This window comes from Vicia villosa, unplaced genomic scaffold (genome assembly GCF_029867415.1).
Source record: "Vicia villosa cultivar HV-30 ecotype Madison, WI unplaced genomic scaffold, Vvil1.0 ctg.000073F_1_1, whole genome shotgun sequence".
Lineage (NCBI taxonomy): Eukaryota > Viridiplantae > Streptophyta > Magnoliopsida > Fabales > Fabaceae > Vicia > Vicia villosa.
The window spans coordinates 581,500-598,100 of record NW_026704997.1 but is presented as its reverse complement, the minus strand read 5'-3'; the positions used below and the strand labels follow the sequence as shown (position 1 = coordinate 598,100).

Below are 16,601 nucleotides of genomic sequence, written 5' to 3'. Positions count from 1 at the left end.
CATATAAGAAGAGTCTACCATTTGCTCAATTTTTAGGCCTTCCACATCAGCATTTGTTCCCTCATAATTCCACATCAGCATCCTCAAAATTATGCTCTTCATCAATTCAATTCACGTTAAAAATTCCAGCGGTTACTATCTCCCCATGTTCAATGGAGGTTAACAGATTGGTCTATATTCTACCCTTTTATTCTTCCATTCATTCACGTTCCCTAAAACCGCTTACGGTTACGAAAATGCTTCATCATTCACAACCATAACTTTCAATCTTCCCCTTCAACCTTCTTCTACAGCAGTTTTACAAAACTGTTTCTTTTTCAAATGCAAAAACGATCCCTCCTTTCTCTCTTCCTCTGTTCTTCCTGTTCTCTCTTCCGGCGGCATCTTTTTGCAATTTTAATTAGTTTATGTAATTGATGATTTTGTGTGTTATTTGTAGGTAATTCTTCGGTTCTGATCCGATCTTCGGCGCCAAAAAGAACAAAGAACCTCCCCTTTCCATCAAAGATGCCAACGAAAGGGTAATCTTTATCTTTCTCTCATCTATTTCATTCAATTAGCGTTAGGGTTTGTTTGCACACTCGCAGATCTGTTCAATTTCGGTTCTCTTTCGGATTTTGAAGTTAATTATTCAATTATAACACTATTATATCTCTCGATATCTAAATTTGCTGATGACAAAGTCGGCTTATGCTGTTGCTGAGAAATATATCTCAATGCGTTAAATCATGATACCAGAGACCTTCCAGTCGGTTTTGATTTTTTTGACCGGGAAACACCGATCAATCATCAGGTCTCAGAAAGCATTAACTTTGAATGTAAGTTATCTAAATCTGTGATACTGTGTTCCTTCTTTTTCCTCCTATAATACATAAATTTGAGTGTATAAATTTTGTTTTATAATAGTAAATTTTGACGTTTTCCCCTGAACAGGGAATGCCAATAAATAAATTGCCTAATAGGAAAAAGGCATTCATGATGATGATTGTGTTTACATTTGTGATTTTAATGGAAAGCAGCGATCAGCCTAGCGTTGGTTGAATATTTTGGACCATAAAATACAGGAAGAATATCAACCATAAAGCAGAGCAACAATAAAATACAGGAAGAATCAATCAGATGCACAATTCAATTTTATTTAGATTGAAACACAATAAAGCAGAGCAACAATAATTCGAGTGAATTTTATAGGTACTTATTTATGTTTTATGTTCTATCTTTTTCCCTTTCTCCTTCTGAAGTATGTTTGATTCTGATTTTTGCTCAACTTTTTCTTGATTGTTGAAGGGAAGGGTTCAAAATAACTCAATGCGAAATTAGAATTTCATCACAATGAAGATGAAACTCTCAATTAGCAGAGGTTTCCCTTAGTAAGGGTATGCACTTAGCTTCTGCAGGTACGTCCGGGTTGTCTTCTTTGTGTATGCACTTAGCTTCTGTAGGTGCGTTCGGGTTGTCTTTTTTGACGTGGGTTTATGCAGGTTCGATGATGAAGCACAAGTTTGCTTGGCCATAAAAAAGAAAGGATGGCAATGAGAGAGATTGATCGGTTCTTTGTACTATTTTGATTTTGTTTATGCTTTCAATTTCAGGTGGCGGTTCGTTTCGATATAGGTTTCTCCGATTACGCTAACGGTTACCTATAGTATTTTGATCAGGAACTCATATTTTAGTGACACTCATATGCTATACCAGTTCCAGCCTTCAATAACCAATGAAGCTAGCAGCTACTGTCATGTTCCACGGTGCGCCATTCTCGACTGTTGATTCAAAAGGGTCTCAGATGCCTGCTGAGCACGAAACAAAAACACCGTTTTTCGTTGTTCCGAATGAAGCTATAGCAAAACTGTCATTATAAAATGGTTTTGGAATACTTCCTATAGAGAGTGAAAGTACATCAACACCGTCGGAAACTTAAAAATGTTATGAATATTATGTAAGAAATTTTCTATTGTTATTATTTTGATTTGATATTGTGTAATATTTTTTAAACTATACGGAGAAATGATGTTTCAATGGTTCCATTTCGCCACTGTCGACAATACATTTTCACTCGGAGAGATTACACATGGTGCTGTGAAATATTTATCAAACAGACTACTCAACAAACCTATTTGAAGAACTAGGTTAGAACCTAGAAGGAAGCTCTTGATAGAGCATGACAAAATATGTGTTAATCTGGCACAAATCATTTTGTAAATTAATGCAAAGAATTCATTTTTCGGTTGATTTCAAAATAAGCGCTTTTCTAACAAATCTCCCATTTATTTCCCAAATATTCTATTTTTCTCTTTTCCTAATTTATTGCATTTATTAGTTTTTTCTTCACGATCAAAAAAGGTTCTCTGAGATCACAAGGGTTATTAAATATTATTTATTTTAGACACCGTATAAATTATTCAAAAATAAGTACGTGTTTTATAGGATATTATTGATGTTTTTAAAATTTCATAATGACATAATTTTTTTTATGATAAAAAAAACTAAACTCAATTTTTGATTATCATATTAAAAATGTTTGAAAAGGGATTATTTTGAAAGAACCAAAAAAAGCATACATAATTATTTTAAATTAATGGTTTGATTTTATGTTTTAATGATTTTTATTTGTGTTTTAAATATTCTAAATAAGTTATTTATTGAATTAAATTTTTTAATTTATTGATATTTAATGTCAAATTTTTATTAATAGAAGATGATGATAAACTAAATTCTTAGTAATTTAAAAAAAAAAAATCTTGATGATGATACGTAGTGCACCAATAATGTTACATAAATATGTGTTAAATTCAATCATTAAACAGTTAGTAATTAGAAATAAATGGAGAGACCATATACTTTTTATTCTATGAAAGTAAATAAAATAAAATAAAATAATTATAAAAATATTAAATTATGTGCTACAATTTGAAATTTTCATTTTCAATTAAAATACGAAAGTTGAAAAAAAAAAATAGGACGCACATGTCTTTTTTTCAAACCACATTTAAATATGTTGCATCCGGGTCAAAATTTTATAATTCAAGTAACAATTAGAATAATATTTTAAACTATGATTTTAAATAACTTATGGGTCAAATTAAATGTAATTTATTTTTGACCAAAAATTGAATAATATATTTTTTTAAAGAATTATTTTAATTATTAAATGATCATTTATAACTATTAAATTACAATAATGTCATAGATTAAAAAAATGTATAATTTATGGTGCAATTTAATCTCTACTCACAAAAGAATTAAACTAACAAAGAAAATATAGAATGTAATATTACTCTACATTTTTGTTACAATCAATTAATTTAATTATTATAAATATTACTCTACATTTTTGTTTATGTCTTTTAATATTCTTTAAGTACTTATTTAATTCTATATGTTATATTAAGAGTTACAAATATTCTTTAATATTCTTTATGATATATTAAGAGTCATAAATATTTGTTAATTTAAATCTCCTACACTCTTTTCTTACCTAACACCCACTATTAATTTAAATCGTGAATATAGTGATATTAATTTGATAAATATTTGCTACTAATATATATGGTTGTATTAAAAAAAATTAATATAATATCGTATTAACTAAAAATTATTAATATAAATATATAATACTAATATATAATTATATTAAGGATTGTGACTATTATATAGTTATATTAAATGTTTTATTATTATATAATTATAATAAAAATTATAATTTATATAAAAATGTATAATTTTTTTTTTGAATACAAGAAGATATAGCAGTAGAAAATATTTTTTCAATAAATATAGAGCCATATTATTAATTTTATCAAAGGTGTTAATTGTTTACAATAATAACAAATAATTATATTAAAAAAAAGCATTGATAAAATATTTTATGATAAAAAATATATAACAATAATAATATAATAGAAAAAAATATTTGTTTCATTTTAAAGATAATAACCATGAGTATATATTATTTAACTATTAATATAGTTATTTAGTAATTCGAAAAATATTTTTATAGGCTTTAATTTGTATATTAATAATTAATTAAAAAATATAAAACACTAGCAATAAAATTATTTTATGTTAAAAAACTCTATTAAAATTATTTAATTGGTAATCAAAATTCATTAGATCGAAAATTAATATTATCTATTAATTGAATCATAAAATATAAAAAATACAAATCAGTTACAATCAATTAAATAAATCATCATAAATATTAATTTAAAATTTTTTTTATGTCTCTTAATATTCTTTAAGTATTTATTTAATTGTATATGTTATATTAAGAGTCACAAATATTCTTTAATATTCTTTATAGTAGTACTAGTAACTAACCCGTGCGTGTGCACGGGTTCTGGTATGTGACGCACATTTGTTTCAGATATATATTTTTTAATAGAAAAATGTCTGGTACCCGTTAAAAAATAATAATTGAGTGTATAGAAATATGTCTGGTACCCGTGAAAAAATAATAATTGAATGTATAGAAAAGTGTCTGGTACCCGTGAAAACCCGTGCGTTAATGCACGGGTTCTTGTGTGGGACGCGCATTCGTTTTAAATGTAAATTTTTTATTAGAAAAATATCTGGTACTTGTGAAAATATAATAATTGAATGTATAGAAAAATATATGGTACCTGTAAAAAAAATAATAATTGAATGTATAGAAAAGTGTCTGGTACCCGTGAAAACCCGTGCGTTAACGCACGGGTTCTTGTGTGGGACGCGCATTCGTTTTAAATGTAAATTTTTTATTAGAAAAATATCTGGTACTTGTGAAAAAATAATAATTGAATGTATAGAAAAATATATGGTACCTGTAAAAAAAATAATAATTGAATGCGTAGAAAAATTGAATATATAGAAAAAATAATAATTGAATGTTTAGAAAAAAACTGATACCCGTAAAAAATAATAATTGAATATATAGAAAAATGTTCGATACCCGTGAAAAAATAATAATTGAATGTTTAGAAAAACGTCAGGTACCCGTGAAAAATAATAATTTTAATATATAGAAAAATGTCTGATAGCCGTAAAAAAATAATAATTAGATGTATAGAAAAATGTCTGGTACCCGTAAAACTGGAATAAATTGAATAACTGTTGAGTCCTATCTACTAATGTTTTTTATGCTAATGTTTTTTAAAATCTAAAAATATAAAAAAAAAATTAAATTTAAAAACAAACAATTTTTTAGTTGGTTTATAAAAAATAAATTATAGTTTTATTCTTAACTTAAATAAAAGATAAATAATTTAGGTATATTATATTTATGTTTTTTTGAAAATAAAAAATTTATTAAGATGATGGAGATTTTGAAGAACTCGAATTTTCCATTTATAAAAACTATTTAATTGATAAAAAAAGGATCAAAAGTAGTATTTATTTATAGAAAATAGTTTATTTATAGATCAAAAGTTATATTGTTCACACAAATTTTTATCGCATTTACACGGTACTGATGTGTCACCCTTGTGTTTGTAACGCACGGGTACTGGTGTAGACCATGGTATACCAGATAGATTTCGTATTTAAAATAGAAAGAAAAAAAAGTAGTCATATGAAATAGTTAAAATCCATTTTCATATTATATTAAATTATAAAATATTTATAGTAGCATAGATATGAAATCATAAACTGAAATTAAAACAATTAATTGATATAATTTATTAAGATTAATAGAGTTATTTTATTTTATTTTATTTTTAAATGGAAGGCAATATTGTTTAATGAGACTATTAAAATTCGTTGAAAAAGTAATCATGTTACATATGAAAATTTGGTTAACTTTAAATCTTATGAAATACAAAAATTGATTTAAAATTTTGTTTTCCCGTAAAAATTATTCAAATTTTTGTATATATGATTTGATAATTTTTGTTTCAATTATTATTTTAATGTAACCGAATCGCAAGAAACATCTGATCAACAAAAGAGATATAAAACCCAAATGCAAGAAACATCTAATAAGAGCATACAACTCCCAATTAGTAAATATGGTAAATCACTTTGAAATATCTAAGTGAATGTCAAGGCTCCAATATATCAAATATCAAATCAGACCAGCCTCCAAAATTGGTACAAAATCCAAATATTACTAAATCAAGTCCAAATCAAATAGTCATCAAATTGATACCAGATTGGAAATTCAAGAGGAAATACAGCTTGTTTCTAAAGTTAATGTCAATCTCCAAATCTTCCCACAACAGTACTATATCAAATTCAAATCTTCAATTTTAAACATACAACAAATCATAATCTCCTTCAATGAGAATTCAATTGTTCCAAACCTAAATATTTCATTATAAAAGGGGAAGAGGAATTTTCAAAATGGAGAGACCAAATCAGGATCGAAATCCCGTAGAAACTCGAAATTCTCCATGACCCTTGTCACAAAAAGCTTCGAGTTTCACATTGAAACTCCGAATCAGTGGACGAAGCTCTGCACGCACACGAATCTTCACAGAGACGAGCCACTGCGCTCAGGCCTCGAACATGCCATGCAGCACCGTTCAACTGCGGCCCTTGACAGACTGCACGACAATAACTCAACGGTGAGCCCTCAACTGTGAATTGGAATTACGCCGCATCCAATGCCCCTCTAAGTTATAATAGATCTCCTTTAGCATAAAGCTATGATTATAGATTCTCTTTCATTTTTTTCACTGCAAAAAGAAACAGAATCAACGTATTATTGTAATGATGATATCCCATAAGAAAAAGAGTATAGAACACACTACTATAAATTCAACAACAAAATTAGAGGTGGTTGCAATATTCTATATATACAAAGATAACTATATTAAACTCAGGCATAAGAAATGCTATCAACCCAAATTACACAGTGCAGCAGAGAAACACTCCTATCCCAGTACATCATAAACCCTTGCTCTACAAATCCAACCAAGGCAACACAAAAAAAAAACACCAAAAGTTACTTTAGTAGAGAAACTGCTAAGCAGAAAGAAGAAACAGGATAACATGATAACTTTAGTATTAACAGCTCTGCTGGTGCTGGTTTTAGTTCAAAATCTTCATTGCTTCCAATTGATACTTTAATTTCATTGCTTCAACCTAAATCTTTGTTTGCAAAAGGAGAACCGGATGCCGAACTGCTACCTTTGAAAGTTCCATTATATGGCTCTTGAGACATCTATAAACCTCCAAGAACTATAACAGACTCGTTACCGTTTGCAGCATGGAACTCTCCGTGTATGTTCGCCGGTATTTCTGCAATAATAATAATGAAACATATATCAAATCTCCATGGTACTTAATGTTATGAAATTACATAAGTTGAACTTCGGTACAGCATGGTCTATGAGTTCCAGATAATACAGATCAAATGGAAAACAGCTTATATTACATAACTTGAATTGTCTTCAAATACCCTATTCATAAACTATCAATTAAAGGCAAACCCGTGCACTGACTTCTCACAGCAAGTGTTTTAAGCAAGGAATCGATGACAGTGGCAGGAGACATCCTCTTCACAGCAGTTGTAGGGGTGGTTGGTTCTGGTATGTATGTAGAAGTAATTTCAAACTCCTGCATGATGGTTAGTAAGTAACGTTATAAACAGTTTGTGTTGCTTGTATACATTAAAATACAGTAATACCGTGAAAGGTTTCACATTCTCAAATGGAACATCCTCGTCTACGCTCTCCATTAGCTGCAAAAAATTCAAGAGTGTTGTGTCAATTGTTGTGACATGATTAAGATGAGTTATGCTCTGATATAACTACATTCTAAACGCTCAGATTTTGACAGAAATGTAAGCAAGCATAAGTGAAAGTTAAAAGATAACATTTGTTTGATATAAACAATCAGATTTGGATCAATAACGAACCTGATTTAATTAAGTTGTGGCATCAATGAAAATAGTTGGCTGAAATAACATAACAACTTCCGCAATGGTAACCGTTTATGTCCATGGCAAAGATAATATACATAACATGACAGGGTGGTTACTTGGTCTATTTCAAATGGACCTTCCATTTGACTGATGAGCTACATATCTTTAAGGAACTGAACGACGGAATTACGCACCCGCTCCATGAATCCAACCCGTAGCCAGAATTATGCACCTGCAATCGATGTCCGAACACACTGTTATTTGATATTCAACACAATGAGTCGGGTATGAAACAACAGCAGCAACATATAAAAGTATATGCATTTGAATTGAGTCCAATCTAATCGACTGTTGAATAAGTGCAGTTACCTACAGGAGATGATATAACAGAAAAGTTGCAACTTATCTATCATTATAAATCTAAAAAATAGAAATAAAGATCTATAACAATTACCAAGATTGATATCGATGAGCAATGTGATGCATGCCGATGGACACGTTGCCGCAAACATAGAACGCAAGAGTAAAAGGAGGAGCACGATACCTCGTCAATCTCCGGAGAAAATCACATCTACAACGGTAATTAATAACAATAATAATAACCTTGATGCATCAAAAACAGAGTAGGTATCGAAAGGATGTTAAGCACATTATGCGGCTAACACAGAAAGAATATTTCAATGATTATTGTGAAATAATGGATACCGTTCCAATCAGTCATACCTGAACTGATATCCTGCATGTGTTCCAGAATCAGCTTACATGACAGAACATTCTCCCACTCTAACAAATAGGTGTAGCAGAGTTGTAGAATTTGAGTAGTGCCAAATCATGACCCTGCAGTTCTTCGGCCAACGCGAGCTACAAAACCAGCTTTGATTGGAGCAACTGATATTCCTGATCCACATTGCAAGCAATACACCAGTTATTAACAACATAGATTTCAGTTATTAACGACCAATCAGCCCGTATATCCAAAACAAATCAAACAATCTAGTATAAAAGAACAGAACCCCAACTGTGGAATGAAAAGATTATCTTCACTGTTATATGAATCATCTTTCCTCGCAATACCGATAAACTTGTAATTCTCACTAAGCATCGTCAACATCCATGGCCCTGCATAATTATGCTGTATGTAAAATCAGAAACCTATTTCATTATAAATAAACCAATGCATAGTTGAATGTTACTTGCTCAGCCTCGTGTCTGTAGCATAATTGAGTCCAAACCGCCAACGTATCAAAACATGATTGGTCACCGACGAGAGATATTCGATTGCAACATTATATGAAGAATGAGAAAGAGAAAATACGGGAGGTTTAAAATGCTACCACGAGGTTTAAAATCCGTATTCAAAAACAGTTTGAGGTCTAAAAAAACTTAAAATATAGATACCGAACGATATCACCTGCCTCCATGAATAATTTGTAGTTGATTAAACCGGACTCGCCACTGCAAAACCAGAAAATTTTGGTGAAGTTCAAAACAATAACAGAGTAGAAACGAAAACAACTTCATTTGGAGAATCTAAAACAGAAAAGCTAAGAAAGTGATTGGTTTGGAACTTTCATCAAACACTTTGCAGGTTACCTGTTTAAACTCGAATATGCCACAAAACTAAAACAAATCATTTCCAAACATGAACATACCACAAATTCCATTATACATATACACCATTAAACACCGTTAATCAACAAAATACTTACACGAAGAGGAAGAAACCCTAAAGTATAATTTCACAGTAAAAAACCCTAAAATCTGCGCATATAAATAAAGTTTGAAAAAACCTACACATATAAACAACATCGCAAGAAAAAAAAGAGAAATTTAAACCAAAACTCTTACAGATGCTTAACCGTCCTTGAGATAAAATCTCCAAACAGTTTAAAACAATTAGACCCAGATCTAAAATATAAAAAGTGAAGCTTTTCTTACCAAACTGCCGCAAATCTCCCATTTTTTTGCTTGAGCCAGCACCATTAAACATGAAATAACAAAAAAAAACTAAATCTAAATCTAAATCACTAAATCACCAAATCTAAGAAGAAGATCTGTTATGTAAAATCAAATATTTGTGAGTAATAACAAAGGTTGACGACGAAGAACAAATACCGTCGAAATCCGCTTTGTCCGAAAGTAGAAACCATCACATCAAAATTGTAGAAAACAGTTTGAAGAAGAAGCAGAACGATAGGATGGATGAGGAGAGAAAAATGAGGCAAATTTTGTGATTAAGGGAATTAGGGTTTGTTGTAGAAAGAGAGATGAAGAAAGAGAAGAGAGAGATAACAAAGATGTAGAGAGAGATAGAAAAGAGAAATGAGATGGTGGAAGTCGTTTGCTGTAGGGTTTAATTTGTATATTAATAATTAATTAAAAAATATAAAACACTAGCAATAAAATTATTTTATGTTAAAAAACTCTATTAAAATTATTTAATTGGTAATCAAAATTCATTAGATCGAAAATTAATCTTATCTATTAATTGAATCATAAAATATCAAAAATACAAATCAGTTACAATCAATTAAATAAATCATCATAAATATTAATTTAAATTTTTTTTTATGTCTCTTAATATTCTTTAAGTATTTATTTAATTGTATATGTTATATTAAGAGTCACAAATATTCTTTAATATTCTTTATAGTAGTATTATATTAAGAGTCATAAATATTTATTAATTTAAATCTCCTCCACTCTTTTCTAGACTTAACACCCATATTACTTTAAACCGTGAATATAGTTATATTTATTTGATAAATATTTGCTACAAACATATATGGTTGTTTTATAAATAATAGAAAATAAATTAATTAATATAATTTCGTAATAATTAAAATGATTGAAATAAATATATTATAATAATAATATATAGTTGTTTTAAGGATTGTGACTATTATATAGTTATATTAAATTTTTTATTATTATATAATTATGATAAAGATTATAATTTATATAAAAATCTTTTATTTTTTTTAATACAAGAAGATATAGTAATCCAAAATATTTTATTAGAATTATATTTTTGTTATAAAATAACAAAAAGCATTAATAAAATATTTTATGATAAAAAATCTATAATAATAATAGTAATATAATAGAAAAAATATTTGTTGCATTTTAAAGATAAGAACAATGAATATATTATTCTAACTGTTAACAAAATTTGAATATTAACGGGAACACAAAGTTACTGATGATTTTTTGGAATATTAACATAAACATTAAGTTACTGATAAATTTTTTGAACATTAACGAGAACAAATTTGGAATATTAACGAGAACACGAAGTTATTTATCAAAATATTGAATATTAACGGGAAAACAAAGTTATTGATCAAACTATATTGAATATTAACGGGAACATGAAGTTATTAATCAAAATATTGAATATTAACGAGAACATGAAGTTAGTAATCAAAATATTGAATATTAACGAGAGTATTAAATTACAGAGCAAAATATATAATATTAACGGGAACAAGGAGTTACTGCTAAAAATATTGAATAATAACGGAAACATGACGTTATTAATCAAACTATTGAATATTAACAGGAACAAATTTGGAATATTAACGGAAACACGAAGTTGGTGATCAAAATAATGAATATTAGCGATAACATGAAGTTACTGATCAAAATATTGAATTTTAACGGGAACATGAAGTTACTGAACAAAATATTAAATATCAACAAGAACACGAAGTTACTGATCAAAACATTAAATATCAAGGGGAACATGAAGTTACTGGTCAAAATATTGAATATTAACGGGAAATGAAGTTTATTGATCAAAATATTGAATATTACTGGGAACACGGAGTTACTGATCAAAATATTGAATATTAACCGGAACACGGAGTTATTGATTAAAATATTAAATATTAACGGGAGCACAAAGTTAATGATCAAAATTGTGAATATTATCGAAAACATTCAGTTAATGATCCAAATTTTAAAAATTAAGGGAACAAATTTTGAATATTAACGGGAACACGAAGTTACTTATCAAAATAATAAATGTTGACGGGAACACGAAGTTATTGACAAAATATTGAATATTAACAGGAACACAAAGTTACTGATAAATTTTTGAATATTAACAGAAACATTAAGTTACTGATAAATTTTTTGAATATGAACGGAAATGAATTTGGAATATAAACGGGAACACGAACTTATTGATCAAAATAATGAATATTAACGGGAGCAAGGAGTTACTGATCAAAATAATGAATATTAACAAGAACATGAAGTTACTGGTCAAAATATTAAAAATTAATGGGAAGAAATTTGAAATATTAACGGGAATACGAAGTTACTTATCAAAATAACGAATATTAACGGGAAAATGAAGTAACTGGTCAAAGTATTTTTCAATTAATTATGTATTTTGAATGAATCATTATTATAAATGGAGTTTGTAGTGGTTTCTTATTGGCCTACAAGAGAGAGCTGATCGTTTGAGATTGGGCTGATAGTTTGTAGTTATAATTGAGCCAAAATAACTAATTTTCTCTTTAGCTAGCCAAAAATAATCGATTTTCCTTAGCTGATAGTTTGAGATTGTGCTAATAGTTTGTAGTTTAATCAATTATATTAAATAATTATCACTAATTGAATTATATAATTTAATTGAATATTTCTTCGTTATAATTTGTGAATTTGCGATTTTAAAACTTTTCCTTCAGTATAATTTGTCAAATAAAATATTATTATTTTTATAACTTTTTCAATTTTACGCAAAACTTAATCTTTTACTAATATCTTTTATTTTTCTCAATCACAATGCGCGAAAACGACGGGTACCCGTGCGAACGCACGGGTAAGACACTAGTATATTCCTATGTGGCAGCTCTAAAAACTCATATTCATTTTTCAAAAAAGTTCACTTCTCTATTAGATGTCATGGGTTCAACACCCGATAACTACACAAATCTATTAATTTAACAACTAATTACTAATAATTTCAATATAAAATAATTTATAAACTTTAAAAAATAGTTTATATATTTTTCTTGCAATCTTTTCATCTATTTCATCATTATTAATACATTCTTGAAAGATAAAATTAATTCTACGTGTTTACTCAATATAGATAAATCATTTAAATCAATATAATACAAGTTTTGTTTAGAAAAAATAATACAATGAACTACTTACAATAACTTAGTTGATAGATGAACATATAAAATAAGACAAAAAATAAAGTATCAACCTTTAAAGATTTACACTAAAATTTTACTTTTGAACGATTGTGACTCTATGTAACCAATCATCACCGTTAAAATCAAGATCTAAGATAAATCTCTCTATTTTCCAAAGAATATATATATATATATATATATATATATATATATATATATATATATATATATATATACATATATATATATATATATATATATATATATATATATATATATATATATATATATATATATATATATACTCCTAATTTTGTATTTTATTCCTTATATCATTAAGTTATATCTTAAAATCTTATTAAGATCGTGTGAATAACCTTATTGAAATAGACGATCTTTTATCTTTTATTCGAGTGACTCAAACTCTATGCAACAAACCATCGTGTAAATTTTTTTCAATAATGTTGTCTCTCATCCATAAAATGAAGAAGGTTTAACTTTTTTTAAAATTATTGGAATAAAAAAAGAAAAGAAAATGTAAAACAAAATTATTGAAATTTTTTACATGATGGTTTGTTGCATAGAGTTTGAGTCGCTCGAATATAGAATTTTCCCATTCATAAAATGATGAAGATTTAACATTTATAAAAATATTAGAAAATAAGTAATGGAAATATGAAACAACATTATTGAAAATTTCACTGTGATCATTGGTTACATAAAGATCAAATCGTTTGAATTGGTTCCATAGAGACCGAGTCATTTGAATGTAGAATTTCTCTCATCCATAAAATGATAAAGATTTAACATTTTTAAAAATACTGAGAAAAAAAGTAAACATAAAAAAAAGCATTAAAACTGTTATTTATTTATTTGTTATTTTAAATTTTAAATAGCAGCATCTTACTTATCATTTCTATAATTCAAACATAATTTATTTCATTTAAAATTCTTCTCTCTTTTTTATTCTCTTCACCTTATTGTCTCAATTACAATGTTTACTATACAAAATAAAATTAAAATATACATATATTCCTATATTACTTAAAAAAATTCATCAATGTCCCGCACATCGCGCTGGTGTCAGTCTAGTGTTAAATAAAATCCCAAATTGTAAAAAACAAAAATCATTTATACCATCTCAAGATGCCGTTATAATCATCCCAAGGTGCTCTATACTCTTATTTTTCACAATACTCCATAGCTAGTACCTTTGGGTCATTGATATCATTAACGAAGTCAATCTTTTTTAACATATTTCCAACAACCTACTTTTAAAATAAGAAAATCAATAACCATTAATGTCCCACTATAAGTCTTCTAAAAACCAGATCAATCATCAAATTGACGAGGATATTGGGTCACTGATTCATTAGTCAAATAATTGGGTCATTGGTCGAACAACACGACTAAACCAGCTTAAATTAGATAACTCGATTGAGTAAATTGGCCTCTATACCAAAACTATATATTTATTAAGTTAGTTGAACCAAATGACTCGGTCTCTAAAAGATATCACGACACCTACAAAATTTTAAAATATCATAATTTCACATGTTCATTTTTTAAATTTAAATTCTAAATATAAATATCACTCACAACAAAATAATACAAAAATAAATTTAAATAAATTTTGAACCAAATCTAATTGTAAAAAAGAAAAAATTGTTCAAAATAAATTTCGAATAATGTCTAATTTTATTTTTTTAAAAAATTATAAAAATGGTATCATTTTTTCCAAAAAAAAAAAATTACATGCATTTGAACCCCCATTTTTTCATAACCGATTCAACTATTTTTACTAGTTTGATAGGTTTAGGCCGGTTCCTACCTGTTTAATAACGTATCCCGTCCAACAATCGGACTAAAACGATAGCACTTTCGATTCTCTATTCGACCGATCCATTTAATCTGGTTTTTAAAAAACGGCCTATTTAAAAGCCATTTAAGAAAAGTATTACGTATCTAAAAAAGAAAATGTAAATTATTACGTACAACTAAAAAAACCCCAGCGATAAATTAAACTTAAACTGTATAATTGACCTGGGATTAATGTGTTTTTATATATTTTTTAAAATAAAAAATAAAAGAAAACTCCATCAACGTCCCAACATGTATAGTAAGCCAAAAATGGGTGACTCAAAATGCACATTACGGGACTATGATATGATACAATCTGAAAGTTTAAAAGTTTAACTCACACCGTAACCCTGGTAACTTTTTAAACCAACAGTAACCCTAGTTACCACCTTGGGAAGAGGGTCAAAAATATCTTCTACGCTCATTTACATTAATACCCCTAGTAGGTAACACATCTCCATCTATAAATAACTACTCATTATTCAGTAGAAAATCACAAAATATTTTTAGTCTTATCCTTTACTAACTTTGAAATATCTTTTTCATTCTAAAATCTAGCTTTTTGTCCTTTATCAATGGCGTCTGGAGATGTTGAGTACCGGTGCTTCGTCGGAGGTCTTGCATGGGCCACCGACAGCGAAGCTCTCGAGAAAGCTTTCTCATCTTACGGCGACATCGTTGATTCGAAGGTCCGTTTGTTGCAGGCATTGGATCTGACACGATTATGATTCGGATTTTCGCGATCCTGTTCTGATCTGTGATCTTTGATCTATTTGTGTTACTTGTTCTGTTATTCTGTTACTGATTCTGTTACTATATCATATGATTCTTCGTTTATTACTCACTCACTCACCCAGTAGGTACGTTCATCTTCATCTTTTTAACCAAAGGCGAAGATTGATCGGTTACTATATGGTTTATTTTTTGCGTTGTTTTTATTGTTGCTTTTTTTGGATCTGAGATTTTGTTGCTATTTTTTGTGCAGATCATTAACGATCGTGAGACTGGGAGGTCAAGAGGTTTCGGATTTGTGACATTCGCTGATGAGAAATCAATGAGAGATGCTATTGAAGGGATGAATGGACAGAACATGGACGGGCGTAACATTACTGTTAACGAAGCTCAAAACCGTAACAGTGGTGGTGGTGGTGGAGGAGGTGGATATGGTGGTCGTCGTGAAGGTGGAGGTGGAGGATATGGTGGCCGCCGTGAAGGTGGAGGAGGATATGGTGGTGGAGGTGGTTATGGTGGTGGTAGGGACCGTGGTTATGGTAATGACGGTGGTGATCGCTATTCCCGTGGTGGTGGTGGTGGTGGTGGCAACTGGAGGGAGTAGTGTGGTTTAGATGAATGATAATGAGTACTAATAATGACTAGTTGTTAAATTAGATGTTGGGATCTAACTTTCTGGTTTATGATATCTGTTTTGTTATGGTTTCTGGTTTCGCCTATGTGTGACTCTAATCTGGTTGTGTATAAACGATCGGTTGAAAGGATCATGAGATATTAGTTAATAACTAATTTCTACTTATTTTTGTTAATGTGCCCCTATATTGCTTTAACCAAATGGTAAATGTCTCAACGTAGTTTGGACGAAAAAAACCACAATAGATTCAATCATGCATAAGGAATCCGATTATCTCATAATGATCGGGCAAATAAAAACATCCGAGATGATTAGAGACTTAAAATTAATGGTGGGATAAAAGTATCTATAAATTCATATCCAATTAATAAAGTCAGGTTAC

At 28.7% G+C, this 16,601-nt stretch overlaps 1 protein-coding gene and 2 long non-coding RNA genes across 3 annotated transcripts; 2 read left to right on the top strand and 1 right to left on the bottom strand.

The window, feature by feature from the left end:
- Positions 1 to 942: 942 nt before the first annotated feature.
- On the top strand, positions 943 to 1,932 carry LOC131623487 (uncharacterized). Its single transcript, XR_009290239.1, has 3 exons — positions 943 to 1,191; positions 1,288 to 1,397; positions 1,482 to 1,932. It is a non-coding gene; the product is annotated as an uncharacterized LOC131623487 (long non-coding RNA).
- Positions 1,933 to 7,840: 5,908 nt separating this feature from the next.
- LOC131623486 (uncharacterized) lies at positions 7,841 to 8,757 on the bottom strand. The gene is made up of 3 exons (XR_009290238.1): positions 8,564 to 8,757; positions 8,295 to 8,411; positions 7,841 to 8,072 (listed from the first exon to the last, which is right to left on the bottom strand). It is a non-coding gene; the product is annotated as an uncharacterized LOC131623486 (long non-coding RNA).
- Positions 8,758 to 15,344: 6,587 nt separating this feature from the next.
- LOC131623521 (glycine-rich RNA-binding protein 7-like) lies at positions 15,345 to 16,394 on the top strand. The gene is made up of 2 exons (XM_058894531.1): positions 15,345 to 15,542; positions 15,839 to 16,394. Exons 1-2 carry the CDS (start codon positions 15,429 to 15,431, stop codon positions 16,187 to 16,189), a joined length of 465 nt encoding a protein of 154 aa, XP_058750514.1. The 5' UTR covers positions 15,345 to 15,428; the 3' UTR covers positions 16,190 to 16,394.
- The last annotated feature ends 207 nt before the right edge of the window (positions 16,395 to 16,601 follow it).